This window comes from Lampris incognitus, chromosome 6 (assembly GCF_029633865.1).
Source record: "Lampris incognitus isolate fLamInc1 chromosome 6, fLamInc1.hap2, whole genome shotgun sequence".
NCBI classification, from domain to species: Eukaryota; Metazoa; Chordata; class Actinopteri; order Lampriformes; family Lampridae; genus Lampris; species Lampris incognitus.
This window is the reverse complement of record NC_079216.1, coordinates 31,662,815-31,680,210: the sequence shown is the minus strand read 5'-3', so window position 1 is coordinate 31,680,210 and position 17,396 is coordinate 31,662,815. Positions and strand designations below refer to the sequence as shown.

General features: G+C 41.0%; 1 protein-coding gene across 1 annotated transcript in view; it reads left to right on the top strand.

The window, feature by feature from the left end:
• The window catches only part of sf3b3 (splicing factor 3b, subunit 3), a 132,622-nt gene extending 115,507 nt beyond the window's left edge, over positions 1-17,115 (top strand). The window contains exons 24-27 of the mRNA XM_056281478.1: positions 811-909; positions 10,132-10,275; positions 15,242-15,346; positions 15,638-17,115. Coding sequence (XP_056137453.1) covers positions 811-909; positions 10,132-10,275; positions 15,242-15,346; positions 15,638-15,778 — 489 coding nt within the window. The 3' untranslated portion in view covers positions 15,779-17,115. The remainder of the gene's footprint in view (positions 1-810; positions 910-10,131; positions 10,276-15,241; positions 15,347-15,637) is intronic.
• The last annotated feature ends 281 nt before the right edge of the window (positions 17,116-17,396 follow it).

Genomic DNA, 17,396 nt, shown 5'->3' with positions numbered 1-17,396 from the left:
AACAAAACTGATCATTTAAATCCGCTGTGTTGGAGCAGGGAGATATCTAAAACATGCAGGACAAGTGGTCCGCCAGGAGAGGTTTGAGAAACGCTGGGCTACAGAACAATTTTAACACATTTTACACCACTAGTTAAATTCAATATCAGCTTCATTATTGAGTCTGGACATGAGTTAGGCTCCTTAACTAGATTTCATGAACTCAGATGGCAGGCTCCTTACAAGTCCATGAACAGCCTCATAGCTGGAAGCATTTGTTTGTAATGTTTACTGAAACTCACACTACCCAGCCTTGTTACCATATTGTCTGTCTCATTTCTGTCAGGCAAAGTAGCGGCTTTATAACTTTAATGCTTGTATGTGGCCAGTTGAACAAAAGGAGGTTTATTTGGGAGAGGGGGAAGTCTGTCTTGTTTGAAATAGAATTCAATTTATTAGCAATACATGAATGACTAAAGGTGTTGATTTTTAATGGTAATGTTGTAATTCAAATGAGTAAAAGCTGTTATCCTCTTGGCTTCATCTCTTATCTTTCTAGCATACAAAGTAATATCCCAGCTCCACTGTGTAAAGGTTGATGCAGAGTAGCGTTTGGAAGGAGAAATTTTCACATGGGATTGGAGTGAATACAATTACATTTTGTTAGTTCTGTGAATAATCAGTTTGCCCATGGAAAAAAACACTTCATAATGAAATAGAAAAAACAGTATGTAAAAACACCCAAAATAAAATGAAAGATTTCCAACAGGAAAACTATTTAAGCTAAATATACATGCCAAAAAGTAACCGTTTTATGTTTGAATTTTCCAGGTGCGCCTACCCCCCAACACCAGTGACGATGTGGATGAGGACCCTACAGGGAACAAAGCATTATGGGACAGAGGCCTGCTTAATGGAGCCTCACAGAAGGTACCACCTCTTCTTAAATACACATATACATACTGTGACTCCAGCAGGCTGTCATCTACCTGTACTTCCATATGTTACTATCCTGGCTAGGGCTGCATTACCTCCATACTGTGATAACAGGAGGCTTACTATGGTTGTGGGCACTGGTGTTACTGCCATAACACTTGTCTTTTAGTTGAGTTTTTTAAGTCTTTAATTCTTCTTCTGAAGTTAAAATGTTATTATCAGCAGTACATTAGCCCATCATGTGTATACTGAATTAGAAAAAATTAAAATTAGTTTTTTGTTTGTTCCCTGTACTCCTCATGTTTGCTATGGTCCATTTTAGCTAGGATTTTGAACAGAAACCCTGTTACATTCAGTTCCAATGTTTCCAGAATATACAAGATAATCAAATGTCATTTGTCACATCAAATTTTCATCATCATTCCCAGAAATTTTTTTTTAAAGCAACAATCTTGAAGATATATATGCAAATAAATGTACTTTATACTTTATATTGTTCACATATTGAGGAGAGTGTCTAATTCACAAATATTCAAATCATGAGTGCTTTTGTGGTTGCTCATTTTAAAGGTGCTGTGTTTAATATTTTGGCTTTCCTGAGGCATAGCATGACATATTTATAAATGTCGCCAAGGGTGAATGGTACTGACTAGAACAAAGTAAACAGCTGACAACACCCAGTTCCTATAAACGATGGCTGTAGCGCCTGTGACAAATGGCCCTTCAAAAATAAGAAATAGAATAATTAATACAAGATATTTTTTTTGCTAGTAATAGGTGAAAAAAATCTGCCAATGAAAATAGTGGACATACACTTGTTAACAAGATGCACCATCTAAAAACAAGTCCTTATAGCTCAAGGAAATTTTGTTTGTTGGGTGACTGTGTCTTATATTAAGTGTAATGAGATATTTTATCTTAATATAAGACACATTCACCCAACAAACCAAATATACTAGATATTCACAGAGGATTTGGGAATGTTTGCAATCACAGCATTGTAAGATGGTGTCAGATCTACTCGTTACCACCACCCCCCCCCCCACACACACACACACACACACACACAGTGCAGGGATGGTCGTTCCCTCTTAACATAGATGGCTTCTTTGACTCCCCGTTCAAACCAGCGTTCCTCCCTATCAAGGATGTGTACATCTTCATCCTTGAGAGTGGCGACTGGCCTGTATGGGTGTAGACTGTGGAGTCCTGGCCTGACGTGGCAGGAGAATGTTACAACACAGCTCTCCTGTGTTGTGCCATTCTCTTAGCCAACGTCTGTTTAATTTCCCCAATGTATAAGTCACAGCAATCCTCTTGGCACTTAACTGCGTACACTATATTGCTCTGTTTGTGCCAGGGGACCCAGTCTTTGGGGTGGACCAACGTATGGCACAGTGTGTTTTGAGGTTTGGAAAATACTTGTCTCAGCTTTTCCGACACTTCTGCCACATACGGAATCACCACTGGTTTACGCTTAGGCAGCTGTTGTCTTTCTCCTGTCTTCAATTGGCTAGTGCACTGTTTGGGCGTCTTCCTAGCTTTGACAAATGCCCAGTTAGGATAACCACTCTTAACCAGGGCCTGTTTAATGTGGGATTTCTCCCCTTCCCCAGCCGCTGTGTCGGTGGAGACATTGTCAATTCTGTGGTACAGCGTCCTGATGACTCTTAGTTTTTGCTTCAGTGGATGATGAGAGTCAAACCTTAAGTACTGATCAGTATGTGTTGGTTTACAGTAAACATCAACAATCAACTGTTCCCCCATCACCAATTGCAATTTCACAGTCTAAGAAGGCTAACCTGTCATTTTTCACATCCTCCCTGGTGAACTTGATGTGGTTGTCCACAGAGTTAATGTGGTCGGTGAAATGTGGGGGGGCATCCTGAGATTTAATTTTAACCCAGGTGTCGTCCACAAATCTAAACCAATGGCTAGTTGGTGTCACTGGATAGGACATCAGAGCCCTCTTTTCCACTTCTTCCATATACAAGTTGGCCGGTACAGGTGAGACTGGGGAACCCAAAGCATGCCTCTGCCTATTGTACTGCCCCCTGTATGTTAAGTACGTGAACTGAAGACAGTTTCAGGAGCAGACAGACTTGGCAATGTTAAGGGCAGTTCTGTTTTGCAATTTCATATGGACTACTTCCACTGCTTCATCAATAGGAACGCCCATAAAGACCTTTGGTTTTCTTACCTGGATTATTGAGCATGCATCAAGACACGTACATGCTTCTGTCTATTCTCGACTTGACTAATGTAATGCACTTTATTCTGGTATCAGCAAGGGCTCCCTCCACTGTCTGCAGTTGGTACAAAACGCCGCTGCTCAGCTCATTACCAGGAAAAGAGGCATGACCATATCAGTCTTTTGCTTGCCTCCCTACACTGGCTCCGTTATATTTCGAATTTCATTGCTCACTTTTAAGGCTTTAAATTGTCTTGCTTCTACATACGTTTCTGATTTATTGACCTGGTATATGCCCTCTCGACCATTAAGATCTGCAAATGGAACCCTGCTTGTTATTTCCAGGTCTCGGTTTTTCACAAAGGGTGATCGGGCTTTTGCTTTTAGAGCCCCCACACTATGGTACTTATCTTCCTGTTGAACTACGACAAACCAAGTCTCTGGCTTCTTTTAAATCTCTTCTTAAAACTTTTGTTTTTATGAAAGCTTTTACGAATGTTTGATGTGTTTTTATTTATTTATACTGTTTTTATTTGTACTCTTACTTATTTGGTTTTACTCTAATTTTTGCCTTTTGTTTTATTTCTTTGTAAAGCACTTTGTAACATTGTTTTAAAAAAGTGCTATATAAATCTACTAATACTTTCGGCTGCTCCCGTTAGGGGTCGCCACAGCTGATCATCCGTTTCCATTTCTTCCTGTCTTCTGCATCTTCCTCTGTCACACCAGCCACCTGCATGTCTTCCCTCACCACATCCATAAACCTCCTCTTTGGCCTTCCTCTTTTCCTCTTTCCTGGCATCTCCATATTCAGCATCCTTCTCCCAATATACCCAGCATCTCTCCTCCACACATGTCCAAGCCATCTCAAGCTTGCCTCTCTTGCTTTGTCTCCAAACCATCCAACTTGAGCGGTCCCTCTAATATAATCGTTCCTAATCCTGTCCTTCTTCATCACTCCCAGTGAGAATCTTAGCATCTTCAACAATGCCACCTCCAGCTCTGCCTCCTGTCTTTTCGTCAGCGCCACTGTCTCCAAATCATATGACATAGCTGGTCTCACAACCATCTTGTAAACCTTCCCTTTAACTCTTGCTGGTACCCTTCTGTCGCAAATCACTCCTGACACTCTTCTCCACCCACTCCACCCTGCCTGCACTCTCTTCTTCACCTCTCTCCTGCACTCCCCGTTACTTTGGACAGTTGACCCCAAGCATTTAAACTCATATGCCTTCATCACCTCCACTCCTTTCATCCTGACCATTCCACTGTCCTCCCTCTCATTCACGCATAGGTATTCCGTCTTGCTCCTACTGACTTTCATTCCTCTTCTCTCCAGTGCATACCTCTACCTCTCCAGGTTCTCCTCAACCTGCTATATAAATAAAGTCATTGTTATTTAAAATATCGTGTAATCTCGTGTAGTAGGTTTTTATATAGACTCACGTGATGACATCATAGGATATGCGCGCTAAACTGATTTATCATATGTGTTTATCTTTACGGTAGCCACCTAGTAATGGCTGTTATGGGAAACTTGCACAGAGTGTTCCAAAATAGCAAAAGCATTGAGGTTCTAAATTTCACATTCTAATGAATTGCCATTTTAGCCATGTAACCTCATTCACTGTTATTAATTTTTTTACTAGTTTACTCTTACTGATGCTGATGGTTGATAATAATTGGGCCATTTTATTGCGGGAATGGAGAGTTGTTAATCTTCTCACTACACAATTTATAGAACTGCTCAACATGTGTGCATGCATGCGTGCGTGTGTGTGGGGGGGACGTGCGCAACAAGCACACATATAGCATTTTTACAGGGCCATGCCCACTTTCAAACAACCTGTGCCGTGTTGCTTGCTGGCCTGTGCCCCATACACATAATGGCGTCTCGGCGGTTGTCACTTCCCATCTGAAAAGCCCTTTAGGCTTCACCTGATAGAAGACAAACATCATGTATTTGATACAAACCCTGAACAGTACGCAAAGCAGACCAAATTTGAAATAATTCAGAAAAGGCAAGATCCTGGTGCTGTTTGTCAAATTATTGTCAGACTATGACAGATTTTCCAGAATTCCCACACATCCTTCTGAACTAAAGTTCCCCATTATAATCTCACACTATTACTAATTTTCTCTTAACCACTGTTCTGGCTTGCTAGAGTTGTGCATAGATGAGTAGCAGAGTTATAGTTTTGGTGTCACAAGTATTGTCTTGATGTATGCTCAATAATCCAGGTATGGAAATCCCAGAAAGTTGAATCGGTTCATCTGGACGCAAACCTTATAAACAGTACATTTGCATAACCACCAAAACCGGTGATAATTTCCGCAAATGCCGTGACCATATATTAAGAATTGCAATGGCCACGTGTACTATTCACAGAAGATTGGGGAATATCTGTAATCACAGCATCGTAAAATGGGGATAAATGTACTCCTCGGTTCAGGGATGGTCGTTCCCTCTTCACATAAATAGTCTCTTTGATTCCCCGTTTAAACCAGTGCTTCTCCCCTATCAAGGATGTTCACATCTTCATCCTTGAAAGAGTGGCCACTGGCCTGTAAATGAGTATAGACCGTAGAGTCCTGGCCGGACGAGGTAGTAGCTCTTCTGTGTTGTGCCATCCACTTCCCCAGAGTTTGTTTGGTTTCCCACAATGTACAATTCATGGCAAGCCTTCCGGCACTTAACAGCATACACTATGTTACTCTGTTTTAGGGCTTAATTCTCATATTTAGTGTATTATTTACTATGTACAGTGCTTTGCAAAAGTATTCAACTCCTTGACAGTCATCACTAATTTCTGGATTATAAAAGATAATTACACATCTGTTCCTGAACAATATTATTTTTGTGAACCCATAAGCTCTAATGGCATGTTCCCAAAGCCAAAATAAGTTGTTTCACTGACTTTATGTTAAGTTAAAAACTGAAATATAGTGTTTGCATAAGTATTCAACCCCTTGTGCTCTGACAGCTCCAAGTTTACACAAATGACAAATTATTCCTAAAACAAACTCAGGTTAACACAATTGGACATAATTAGTGTGCACCTGTAAGTAACAGTCTCGTTTATGGGTATAAAACACACTCTTGTGTAAAGTTCATTAGCCAGGCATGAACTCCGTCAGAAAATAAAGAAAAAGGTGCATAATACTGTAGTAAGAGACAAAGTGATTAAAATGCAGAAGGCGGGAAAGGGATACAAAACAATAAACACGTTTTTGCATGTCCCACGGAATACTGTTGGATCCATTGCCAAAAAGTGGAAGCTGTATCACACCACCCAGGGGCTTTGTAGGACAGGACATCCCTCAAAGCTAAGTGTCCGAGTAAAACAGGGGCTGATAAGGAAAGCCACAGATGATCCTGCAATCACTTTGAAGGTGCTCCAGAGTCAGTGGCTGAAACTGGAGTAAATGTGCATGAGTCAACCATATCACGGGCTCTCCATAAATCTGGCCTGTATGGAAGGGTGGCAAGAAAGAAGCTATTGCTCAAAACTATGCATATGAAAGCACGCTACCAAGTTTGCTACCAAGCATGAGAGAGACCCAGTTACGATGTGCGTAACGGTTTTGTGGTCAGATGAGATGAAAGTTGAGCTTTTTGGCCAAAACTCAAAAAGCATTACGTGTGGCGCAAACCGAACACTGCTCATGCCCTAAAAAACACCCTCCCTACAGTGAAGCATGGCAGTAGCAGCATAATGCTATGGGGTTGCTTTTCATCTGCAGACACTGGGAACCTTGTTCAAATTGAAGGAATAATGGATGGAGCACAATACAGGGAAATATTGGAATAAAACCTATTGCTGTCTGCCATAAAACTGAAGCTTGGGAGAAGGTTCACCTTCCAGCAGGACAATGATACTACGCACAAGGCTAAAGCAAAAAAAAAAAAGTGGAAGTTTTGGATTGGTCAAAGATTGGACCTCAACCCCATTGAAAATCTTTGGCACAGACTGAAAATCGCAGTTGAGAGGCGCCATCCCACCAACTTGTGCATATACATACCCCAAGTTGTAAATACGTAAGTTGTACATACTTGGTAGGCAATGGAACAGACCGCTATGCTACCCAGACGCCTGCCTCTCGCAGGATTTTTAACCTAACCCTAACATTAACCTAATGCTGGTGAAGCGCTACTGTGCTGAATCAAGTGTGCATGTGTGAGTTTGCGAGGGTTACGCAAATCTAGGGTAACCATCTAGACAAGAGCTAATGTTAGTCAACACATTTGGGGGGGGGGGGGGGATACACATTCGAATAGTAATGTTTGTGCTGGGGGACCCGATCCTTGGAGTGGACCAGTTTCTGGCACAGCACATTTTGAGGTTTGAAAGCAATCAAGATGTGATGTTTGGAAAATGCACATCTCAACTGTTCTGACGCTTCTGCCACATACGGAATTACTACTGGTTTACGCTTAGACAATCGCTGTCCTTCTCCTGTCTTCGATCAGCTGGTGCACTTTTTGGGCAGCACACCAGACGTTTGGCTTGAACTCCCTCGTCAGGCCAGGACTCCGCGGTCTACACCCATCTACAGGCCAGTGGCCATTCATACAAGGATGAAGATTTGAATATCCTTGATAGGGAGGAACGCTGGTTTGAATGGGGGAGTCAAAGGGGCTATCTATGAGAAGAGGGAACAACCATCCTTGAACCGAGGAGGGGGGCTAGGTACATCTATTACCATCTTACAATGCTGTGATTGCAGCTATTCCTCAATCCTCTGTGAATAGTACACATGGCCATTGAAACTCTAGTTAATGGTCATGGCATTTGTATATGAAACCTATCGCCCGTTTTAGTCGATATGCAACTGTACTGTTTATAAGGTTGGGGATACCCAAATGCAGTCAACTGAGATTGATGAAGTCACTTTGATGAGTGATGAAACATTTATCCCACTAAACTTTGTGTCCAGATGAACTGATTCAATGTTCTGGGAGATCCAAGTATTGTGAATGACAATAGTGAAACAAGTTTCAGAGATACACCCCTAACCATAATCTATGAAGAAAGTAAGAGTGGTAATGCAATTCTCTTGCTTTTCCCTTCTGCACATGTGCACACACACACGCGCACGCCTTTTCCTCTCTCCACTTGGTCTGTGAGCTAAACTCTGACCCATGACTTCCAACACACATTTTAAAAGCCATGACCAGCATATTCAAACTATGTCAGAAACAGTTTGGGTCGCAGATAAATTGGGAAAGTCCCCCAACTTATCCCTTGTAACCAGTATCCCTTGTGAAAGTGTTTGTCAGCTTTTCTCATGTTTGTATGGGGTAGTTAAGCTTTTCTTTTTTCTTTTTTTAGCTTCCATGGACAGATTGATTGAGAATTTCCTTTTAGTTTAGAATTCCATCACGTCTTTTTTTAGATGTAGCTATTTGAATGTCTAGATTTGTTTTTCTCTGTGCTGTGTGTGTGTGTGAGCACGCACGTCAATGTTGTCTGATGAACTCGATTATCCACGCTTGGCTTTGAATAAAAGCTTTTTTGTAGGGAACATCTCTAATCTCTAAATCTCTTTTAGCTTTCAAAGTTGAGAGACATACCACTTTTAATTAATTTATTTGACCCAGAGGCTGGGTCCACGAAAAGAAATTCTATTCCAGTCTTTGTCCAACAAACAAATTTTTTTTCCCTGACTGACAAAATGAAAGGATTGATTGATTACCTTAGCCCTGAGAATCTAAAGTTTTAATATTTTGTGTGTGGTGTTTTGTTACAGCTCTAATCAGATTAATTTTAACAACCTGATTGCTGTGTATGTATGGGGGGGTGTGATTTTTTTTTTTTTTTTACCAGCATCAAGCACTACCTCCACCTTTAATTTCTCAAACCAGCCTACGGTTATGCATGTAACTGCAGTGGTGTTTGAGCAATCTAAAATACAGTTCATTTGCAATGAAACAGTCACAAGTTGTCTCAGCACCTTTCCCACTGCTCAAAAAAAAGAAGAAGAAGATTGAACCACGGTTTACTTTAATAATTTTGTAGCATGTGTTGGTAAAGGTCTTCTGCAAACTTTTTCTGCAATATCTGCTTGGTAGCCAAACCATTGTTGCGTCTTCTTTAAACTTACCACCACCTGGCTTCTAGTCTAGCATGTGGTTGCTACGGTGAAGATGCAAAACACTGCATTTTACACGGGGAAGTCCTACCAGACAGTAATCCTTAGAATGAGCAACCACAAAAGTACTTGGGATTTTATATTTTTCATTTCAGTTCATGCCATCCTTTTGAGATCAGATGATGGGAAAATTCTGGAAGTAGAGCTTGCTCCTTTTGCAGTGAGCAAAGAAAGTAGCATTTCAGCCATCCATCCATTATCCAAACCACTTATCCTGCTCTCCGGGTCGCGGGATGCTGGAGCCTATCCCAGCAGTCATTGGGCGGCAGGCGGGAGACACCCTGGACAGGCCGCAAATCCATCACAGATTGCATTTCAGAAATGTGGATATTTATGAATCAGTCATTGTCTTAAGTACATTTGTCTGATCTAAATTGCAAAGACTAACACAAAAAAAAACTATTCATTGTGGTACAATTTGTGGACTCTGACATTTTGTAATAGTATTGATGAATCACCTTTTGCACAGTCTTTCTCACATTGCTTTATGTGCAAAAGGTCTTTTCTCACGACCTTTTCACAAGAAGTAAATACCATTAATCTTCACCACAGTCAGTATGACTGGGCTCCCCCTGGTTTTTCTCAGAAAATCTTCGGTGTGCACATATGAGGCTGAAGTGATGCTGAACTACCTCATGGTACAGACACTCTCTCATTCTAAGATGCACATTAACCTGTGATTTTGTTTTCTGGTTTCATTATTTTTGAGTCTCACTTCTCCCGTATTTATTTGTACAGAAACTGGAATGGTTGAGAAGGGACAGTAGGGGAGACGTGTGAGAATTTTCCTCACGGGATTTGATCTGATGGTCAGCTGGAATACATTGGCATTACACACATTTACATTTCTCAACCTTTCTCCTTCTCTCCAGGCCGAGGTGATTGTAAATTACCATGTGGGAGAGACAGTGTTGTCCCTCCAGAAAACCACCCTTATCCCTGGAGGTTCAGAATCCCTTGTCTACACCACGCTATCAGGGGGCATAGGCATACTGGTCCCCTTCACTTCACATGAGGTAACTCACGCTCATACACACTGATGTTGGGTCTGTGCAGGTCAACTAGTACCCTTCACTAAAACGAAACTAAAGGCCCAACTAAACACGAGTGTCATGGTAGCTCACTTAATTACAAAGCATAATAACATAATAATAACACACATGCACATAATAATAATCATAATCAAGCCATCAAAAAGACATGCATGTTAGGGTTAATACTCCTGTGTGTACCCCTGACCGAGGCATGGAAAGATGAACTGGAGTTGGTCCCTGCTCCTAGCTCCACAGCTAGGATGGGTTAAATGCAGAGCACGAATTTCCCCACGGGGATTAATCTACTACTACTACTACTACTACTTTCGGCTGCATGGGGATTAATAGTAAAAATAGTAGTAAAAAATAATCAGGGCTCAACTTTTGTTATCCAGTTGTCACTGACAACTGGAAATTCCTTGGAGCAACCAAGATGGAATACTTTAGCCATCCTTTGGATGGCTAGAAACAATTTGTTGACACATAGTTGTATTAGCAAACGTATATCCACCGTCAGATGTTTGTTAACTTTTCATTTGTGTGGCAGAATATATTTGCTCAGTGTCTTATGGTGGGAATATCTACAACTGTAATCAATATTACCATATATTCGGCTGGAATAATAAAAATTCTGTGAATTTACAACAATGTTGTGAATGTTGAAAATAACCACACAGTTCTCTGTTCATAGTGTATTCACTGTTTCAGTTGGACTTGACACAATATGGCATGTATTTATGCACTTTTTACAATGGAAATTGCTGGCAGTCTACTTTTGCACACCTACCAGTACCATGGTATAATTATACAAACAATACTGGTGTAGTCCTTTGCGCCTGTTAGTTTAACGTACCATTGTCAAGTATAATCTACAACAATTTATTGGGGCCAGCAAGAATTTTTTTTTTTTGATGGTTGGACTTTTAAAATAAATGATGATGTCTTTTGAGAAATGAGACATTTTCCGAAAAATCTGTTTGTTCTACATTTCATGAAGTCAGGCATCTTCAGCAAACTCCAAAGAACTGTCCAGTAACGACAATGAGAGCAGCTCAGCATTCGAGCATCGCTGGTGGCCAAAGACCTTCAAAGTTTAGCTGAGAAATCTACAGTTTCTCCACACAGGAAATTCACCAATAAATCAACTGAAAACTTGGGCTCCAAGCTCCTTTGACCCTGAACAGGACTAAGTGTGCATCGAAATTAATGAATAAACTATGTACCACATTTATAAATGTAATACAAAACATAATAGTGGCATTATAACCTTAAAGTAATCTTCCCACCGCTGGTCTAATTGGGCATTCAACTTATAAACGCTGTGAAGGTATGTTAAAGTCAAACCGAAATTTGAAATTGCATCACTTTTTATCTAAAAATCAAAGAATTATTATTATTATTATTATTATTGTTATTATGGGATGATTTCTTTATTTTTAAAAAGAAGAGGCTTTTTATATATGTATCCTGAAAATGGCATCTAGACCTCGTGCTGCTTAGTGGGCCTGCCCATGATACCATTTGAGTGACAGCTGAAAGCTGGTGTTGATGGGAGACAACTTTTCAACTTCTTTGCTCATACAGTGAGAAACAATGTTAAAAAACAATAGATAGCACACTTTTTATCGTTTGGCATTTATTATCTGGCTCTTAACACAGGAACCGTCTATCGAATTACAGCATTTAACATCTGAAAGGACCGATTGTGAGATTTGCCGGTAAATTTGTATGCCACCGAGACAGCGACGACACCCAACATTTTCATCTTTAGTCTGTGCTATTTTTTATGGTAATATTAATCAGTAACATATTAAAAAAAAGTACTTGTGCTGTATTGGCATTTGTAGGGCTAGCCCCTGGTTTCAACAGCAGTCACTCTTGTTTCTTGCTCCAGTTGATGAATGTGGCTAGCTTGAACTAATTATTGTTAGCTACACATTGTGGCTAGTTGCTCGCAAAAGCCACAATTAATTATTAGCCTTGCTAAACAACAACATAAATCGCTATTATGGTCTTTGATCTGGGCCTTTAGGCCTTGCTCAGGCTGCCACCCCAAATCTGTTTTTTGGCAAGTTCAGATTGTATCCAGATGTATTTTAGGAAGTCTGGACAGCAAAAAAAAACAACATGAAATTCAGTTTTTGCAAATCTGATCAAAACCACACTTGGAGGTGGTTTGAAATGCGATTCCAATTGGATTTCTACAAATGGGTCTTAGTCTGGATGCTCTGAACACCCAAATTGGATTTCAAACTGTCTTTTGTGTCACTCGCAACGCTACACACAACGACGACGTCAAATCCAGAGTGATGGAAGAGGAGTCCACCATGACTGCAGCACGGAACATCGCAATGTAGTATACCAGCGTCCTTCATTGCTGAGTTTGTCTGGTGCAACGGAGGAGTTCTGCACCTCAACTTGACAGCGCAAATGTTTGAAGGGCGAGATGATGGATCTCTATTCCTCATGCTTCCGCATTGGTAAACTGCATCACCAGAATAGTACGTAGTTACTCACGTCTATGTCATTAGCACAGCAATTCATGCAGATAAGTTGGTGATGTCTGGACACACAAATCCAATGTGGTCACTTGCAAATAACAGTGCGGACTGTCTGTCTTAAAGATCTGATTTGAGAAACAGATTTACAAATCCGATTTGCCTGCAGTCTGAACAAGGCCTTTGATGCATGAGGGTTAATGTCAAGTACAAAAATACGCATTCAAGTATTTAAGTCTGTCTATCTGTCTGTCCAGCTAGCTATCTATCTATCTGTTTGTCTGTCTGTCTAGCTATCTATATCTGTCTGTCTGTGTCTGTCTGTCTGTCTATCTCTCTATCTATTTTTCATAATACTGCAGGTCTTCTGACACATAGCCTGGCCGAAACATTTTAGTTTTCATCTCTGACTGGTTAACAGAAGGATCATATTTGCTCCAAGTTGCTGTAGCACACTTTCATTTGTTCGTTTTTCTATCCAACCTCTTCTCAGCAAATGGCGGTAAAACCACATTTCGGCAGCATTGATTTTCTTTTCATCTATTTTACGCAAAGTCCATCCTTCACTTCCGTATATCATGACTGGCCATACGACTGTATGTAGTATCTTCCATTTTCAGTTTGGTTGAGATGGTGCGATCTTTTCTTAAGTTATTTAGTTGTATCATTCGTTGCTTTACCATCCTGATTCTCATTTTGATGTCAGTAGTACACGAACCAGGCAGCATGGTGGCGCAGTGGTTAGTGCAGTCACCTCACAGGAAGAAGGTCCTGGGTTCGAGCCCCGGGGTAGTCCAACCTTGGTTGGTCGTCCCAGGTCGTCCTCTGTGTGGAGTTTGCATGTTCTCCCCGTATCTGCATGGGTTTCCTCCGGGGGTTCCGGTTTCCTCCCACAGTCCAAAGACATGTAGGTCAGGTGAATCGGCCTTACTAAATTGTCCCTAGGTATGTGTGTGTGTGTGCGTGTGTGTGTGTGTGCGCGCGCGCCCACCCTGTGATGGCCTGGCGGCCTATCCAGGGTGTCTCCCTGCCTGCCACCCAATGAGTAATGGAAATAGGCTCCAGCGGCGCCGCAGCCGTAATCCTAATAGCGCACGTGCGCTATTAGCCAGTAACGTTGACACCAATCATCGGCCTTCAAATTTATTTGCATCCAACGGCGTGAGTGGCTTAGGGTAACGTTAGTGAGTGGATGCAGCCAAAAATGCATCTCAAGCACATTATTCAATAAAAGAGAATCCAAAGACAGGATCTGCTGTTTTCACAATTTTATTTTCAAGATAGAATGTTAAAAATTAACAAAATCATTAAAAAAAAATGGATGCACGGTGCGTACAGGATTACAACTGCTGGTGCCACTGATTCCCGCGGCCCTGAGAGCAGGATAAGCAGTTCAGATAATGGATGGATGGATGGATGGATGGATGGAAGTATTTAAGTGTGCACTGTTGGCACGGAGTACAGAAGCCAGTTTGTTTCTGAGCCCGGTTGGTAAAGCACAGTGGAGTAAAGTGGGGGCTGAAAATCTGCATTGTAAACTCTGACATGACACACTTTACCTTTGATCCCTCTAGGACTCCTCACTACTGCGTCAAGCTACACAAACATCTAAATTTAATTGCAGGCTAGCTGAAGTTGGTGGGGTGCACACATATGGTTGTGTTGTGTCATGTGAACCTAGTCTTAGGGTGGGCTGACCTTGGGAGCAAAATCTGTCCTTGAATGATTAGCTGTTCTCCATCTAAGTAGACAGAGAACCAAATTCGAACCAGTAGAAGCTGAGATAGGTGGAACTCTCACAAAAAAAATGTAAAAGGTACATTTCTTTCTTTTGGTTCATGATTTCTTTTCCCCCAAAGGTGACACAAGACAGACCATAAATAGAGCAAATCTGTATTGTTGTAACAAAATATATATTATACTTTAAGTATTTTCCATTTTATTATTATTTTCACACTTTATTTTTATTTATGCTAACTCGATTCACTTTTTATTCTATTGTCAAGTCCATAGACCATAGCCGACCATAGCTCAAGACAAGTTAACTGAAAGAACTGAAGGAAATAAGTAGGGTCTCATTTACAAGACTAGTTAGTCAAAGTGGGGAAGTCATGTACATGGTTATTGCATATTGAGTGGGAAAGCAAAAACCCCATTATAGGTGGTCACTGGAAGCATTTTGAGATGCATGTTGTTCACCAGGTGTGAAGAAAATCTACCTCACACACAATCTGGATATAAGTAGCCAGTTCTAAACAGGGCCCAAGATTGTTAGTATTGAAATGCCTGTGAACATCAGACAGACATCATCACAAATGATATGTATTGCCAACTTGTATTGTACCCATCCGATTTTTTCCCCTCCTTTTTTCTGTCCTTCCCTGGCTGTTTCATCCTCCTAACCTGATGTTTCCCTTCCCAACCTCCTCCCTGTTCTTCTATCTCTTTAGGATCATGATTTCTTCCAGCATTTAGAAATGCATATGCGATCAGAGTTCCCACCGCTGTGCGGCAGAGACCACCTCAGCTTCAGGTCTTACTACTTCCCTGTCAAGGTGGGTGCTGTCTTTATGTACATGCATGAGTAGGTGCCTGTGTGTTTGTGTGTGTGTGGGGGGGGGGGGGGGGGGCTCAGCCATCTTCATTTTTCCTCCAGGATTTGAAGGATATAAAGACTCGCAAACAAAAACGAGTAAAGTGGGGTTTGTTTCTAGAGTTTAATTCATAAGAACTTTTATAAACAATGGAATAGTTTGGACTTTGGAAACCATTATGCACCATAATGAGACTAATTGCTTCTCTGTTTTTGTACCCTCGCCGCTGCTACTGTCTCATTCTGTTTGCAGAATGTGATTGATGGAGATCTGTGTGAGCAGTTTAACAGCATGGATCCTCACAAGCAGAAGAGTGTGGCGGAGGAGCTTGACAGAACACCACCTGAGGTCTCTAAGAAACTGGAGGACATCCGCACTCGCTATGCCTTCTAAACATATATGTGGCATTTTGCCTTCATTCAGCACTGAAGGATGAACACATTCATTAAACCCATTACACGCTCACAGTTGGCTAGACCTTCTGAGGAAATTGACTATTAGAGATACATTGATCATCACTCCTGTGTGTGTATGCACACAGACACACTTCTAGTTGAGAAAAAAAAATAAACCAAAATTTTCATACAGCAGCTCACATGTGCACAAAACACATGAACATCAGTGTTCCTCGTCAGACTCTAAAAACCACACTGAAAAATACATGTTGGTGTGATGATTCACACCACAACTGGCTCACGCATACATTCACATACATACTAATTTACAGCTTTGTGTGAACATTGTTCACATTACCCAAGACAAACGCCCACGCCTTGAGTAGCTCCATCCAGCAATTTCTCTTGAAATGTTGGTGCTTGGTTTCCTGTCTAATTTTCTACTGACACAAATGGTGAAGGAAGAAGAACGTGCTGTACCTTGAACACATGGCCTGCTTCTGTATAAAGCCTCCTCTGTGACCTGATCTATGTTATCATTCACTTTTTTGTCAGTTTGAAGCAGTTGTACAATTCTGTTGACTGTTGTAGCGTCACAAGTTTTGCCACAAAAATGTAATAGCAGGTCAGATATTGTTCAAAATGTTCTTGTACATATGTTTGTCTATGTGACAATTAATGGCTTCCCTTTTACCAGTACAGATTTTTATAAAAATTCCCCATAAAATCTTGAAAATAAGCTTGAAAATATGATTGTGTATTGTGACGTCAATTTTGTTAGCTCATTCTGACTTAAAGGAGTTGCTGTGCTTTAATGCTTTGATTTAATACAGCCATGGAGAGAACACTCATGAAGAGGCCTGTAATATTGAAAACTTGAAACCTTGGTTTCCACTTATTTTTCCTTGTTTTGTGCAGCTTTGATCGCACTAGTATATTTTTTTTCTTAATGTTTGGAAATGTTGCTGTTTAGACATTATCCTTTGTGATTGTGCAAGTAGTTCCACATGACATTCTAAAACTTTTAGCCCCAATGATCCAGCTTAGTAAATTTAGTATTGCTATGGGACCGAAGCATGCCTAAGCATTTTTTATTATTTGCCATGTTGGAGTGCACTGGAAATGGGCCCATAATCCATTTTAGGCTCCTAACCACAGTAAGGGAAATGCTACTATAATGTTCACCGACAGAGGACACAAACACTGAGCCTAAACAAGCGGGTGAAAAGATGGTGCAGGTTTGCAATGTTTGGGTGGCGTTCCTCTCAGCCTTGTAAATTCCCAACCTCAAACCCCTTCCCACCCACCCAACCAGGGCATGTATGCGCTCACAAACACACAGATTTCCCTACACTAGGCATTGCATTCCATAGACAAGGTTTTTTGGCTTGGGAGGGGGGGGTGAGTGGTTTGTTTTGTAAATAAAGTTTTTTTACTTAATACTCTTGTGTTTGAGAGGTGGTTTCCCCCCCCTCCTTTTTTTTGCGGTGGTCCCATAGCTGAGGTAACCATGACCACATCTGGCCCAATCATGAAGACAGGGTCTGCAAGGGGAGACCGCATTGTAGCAATAATGACTTGTTTGAGTCATAAATACAGTTTCTGTATATTTCCAA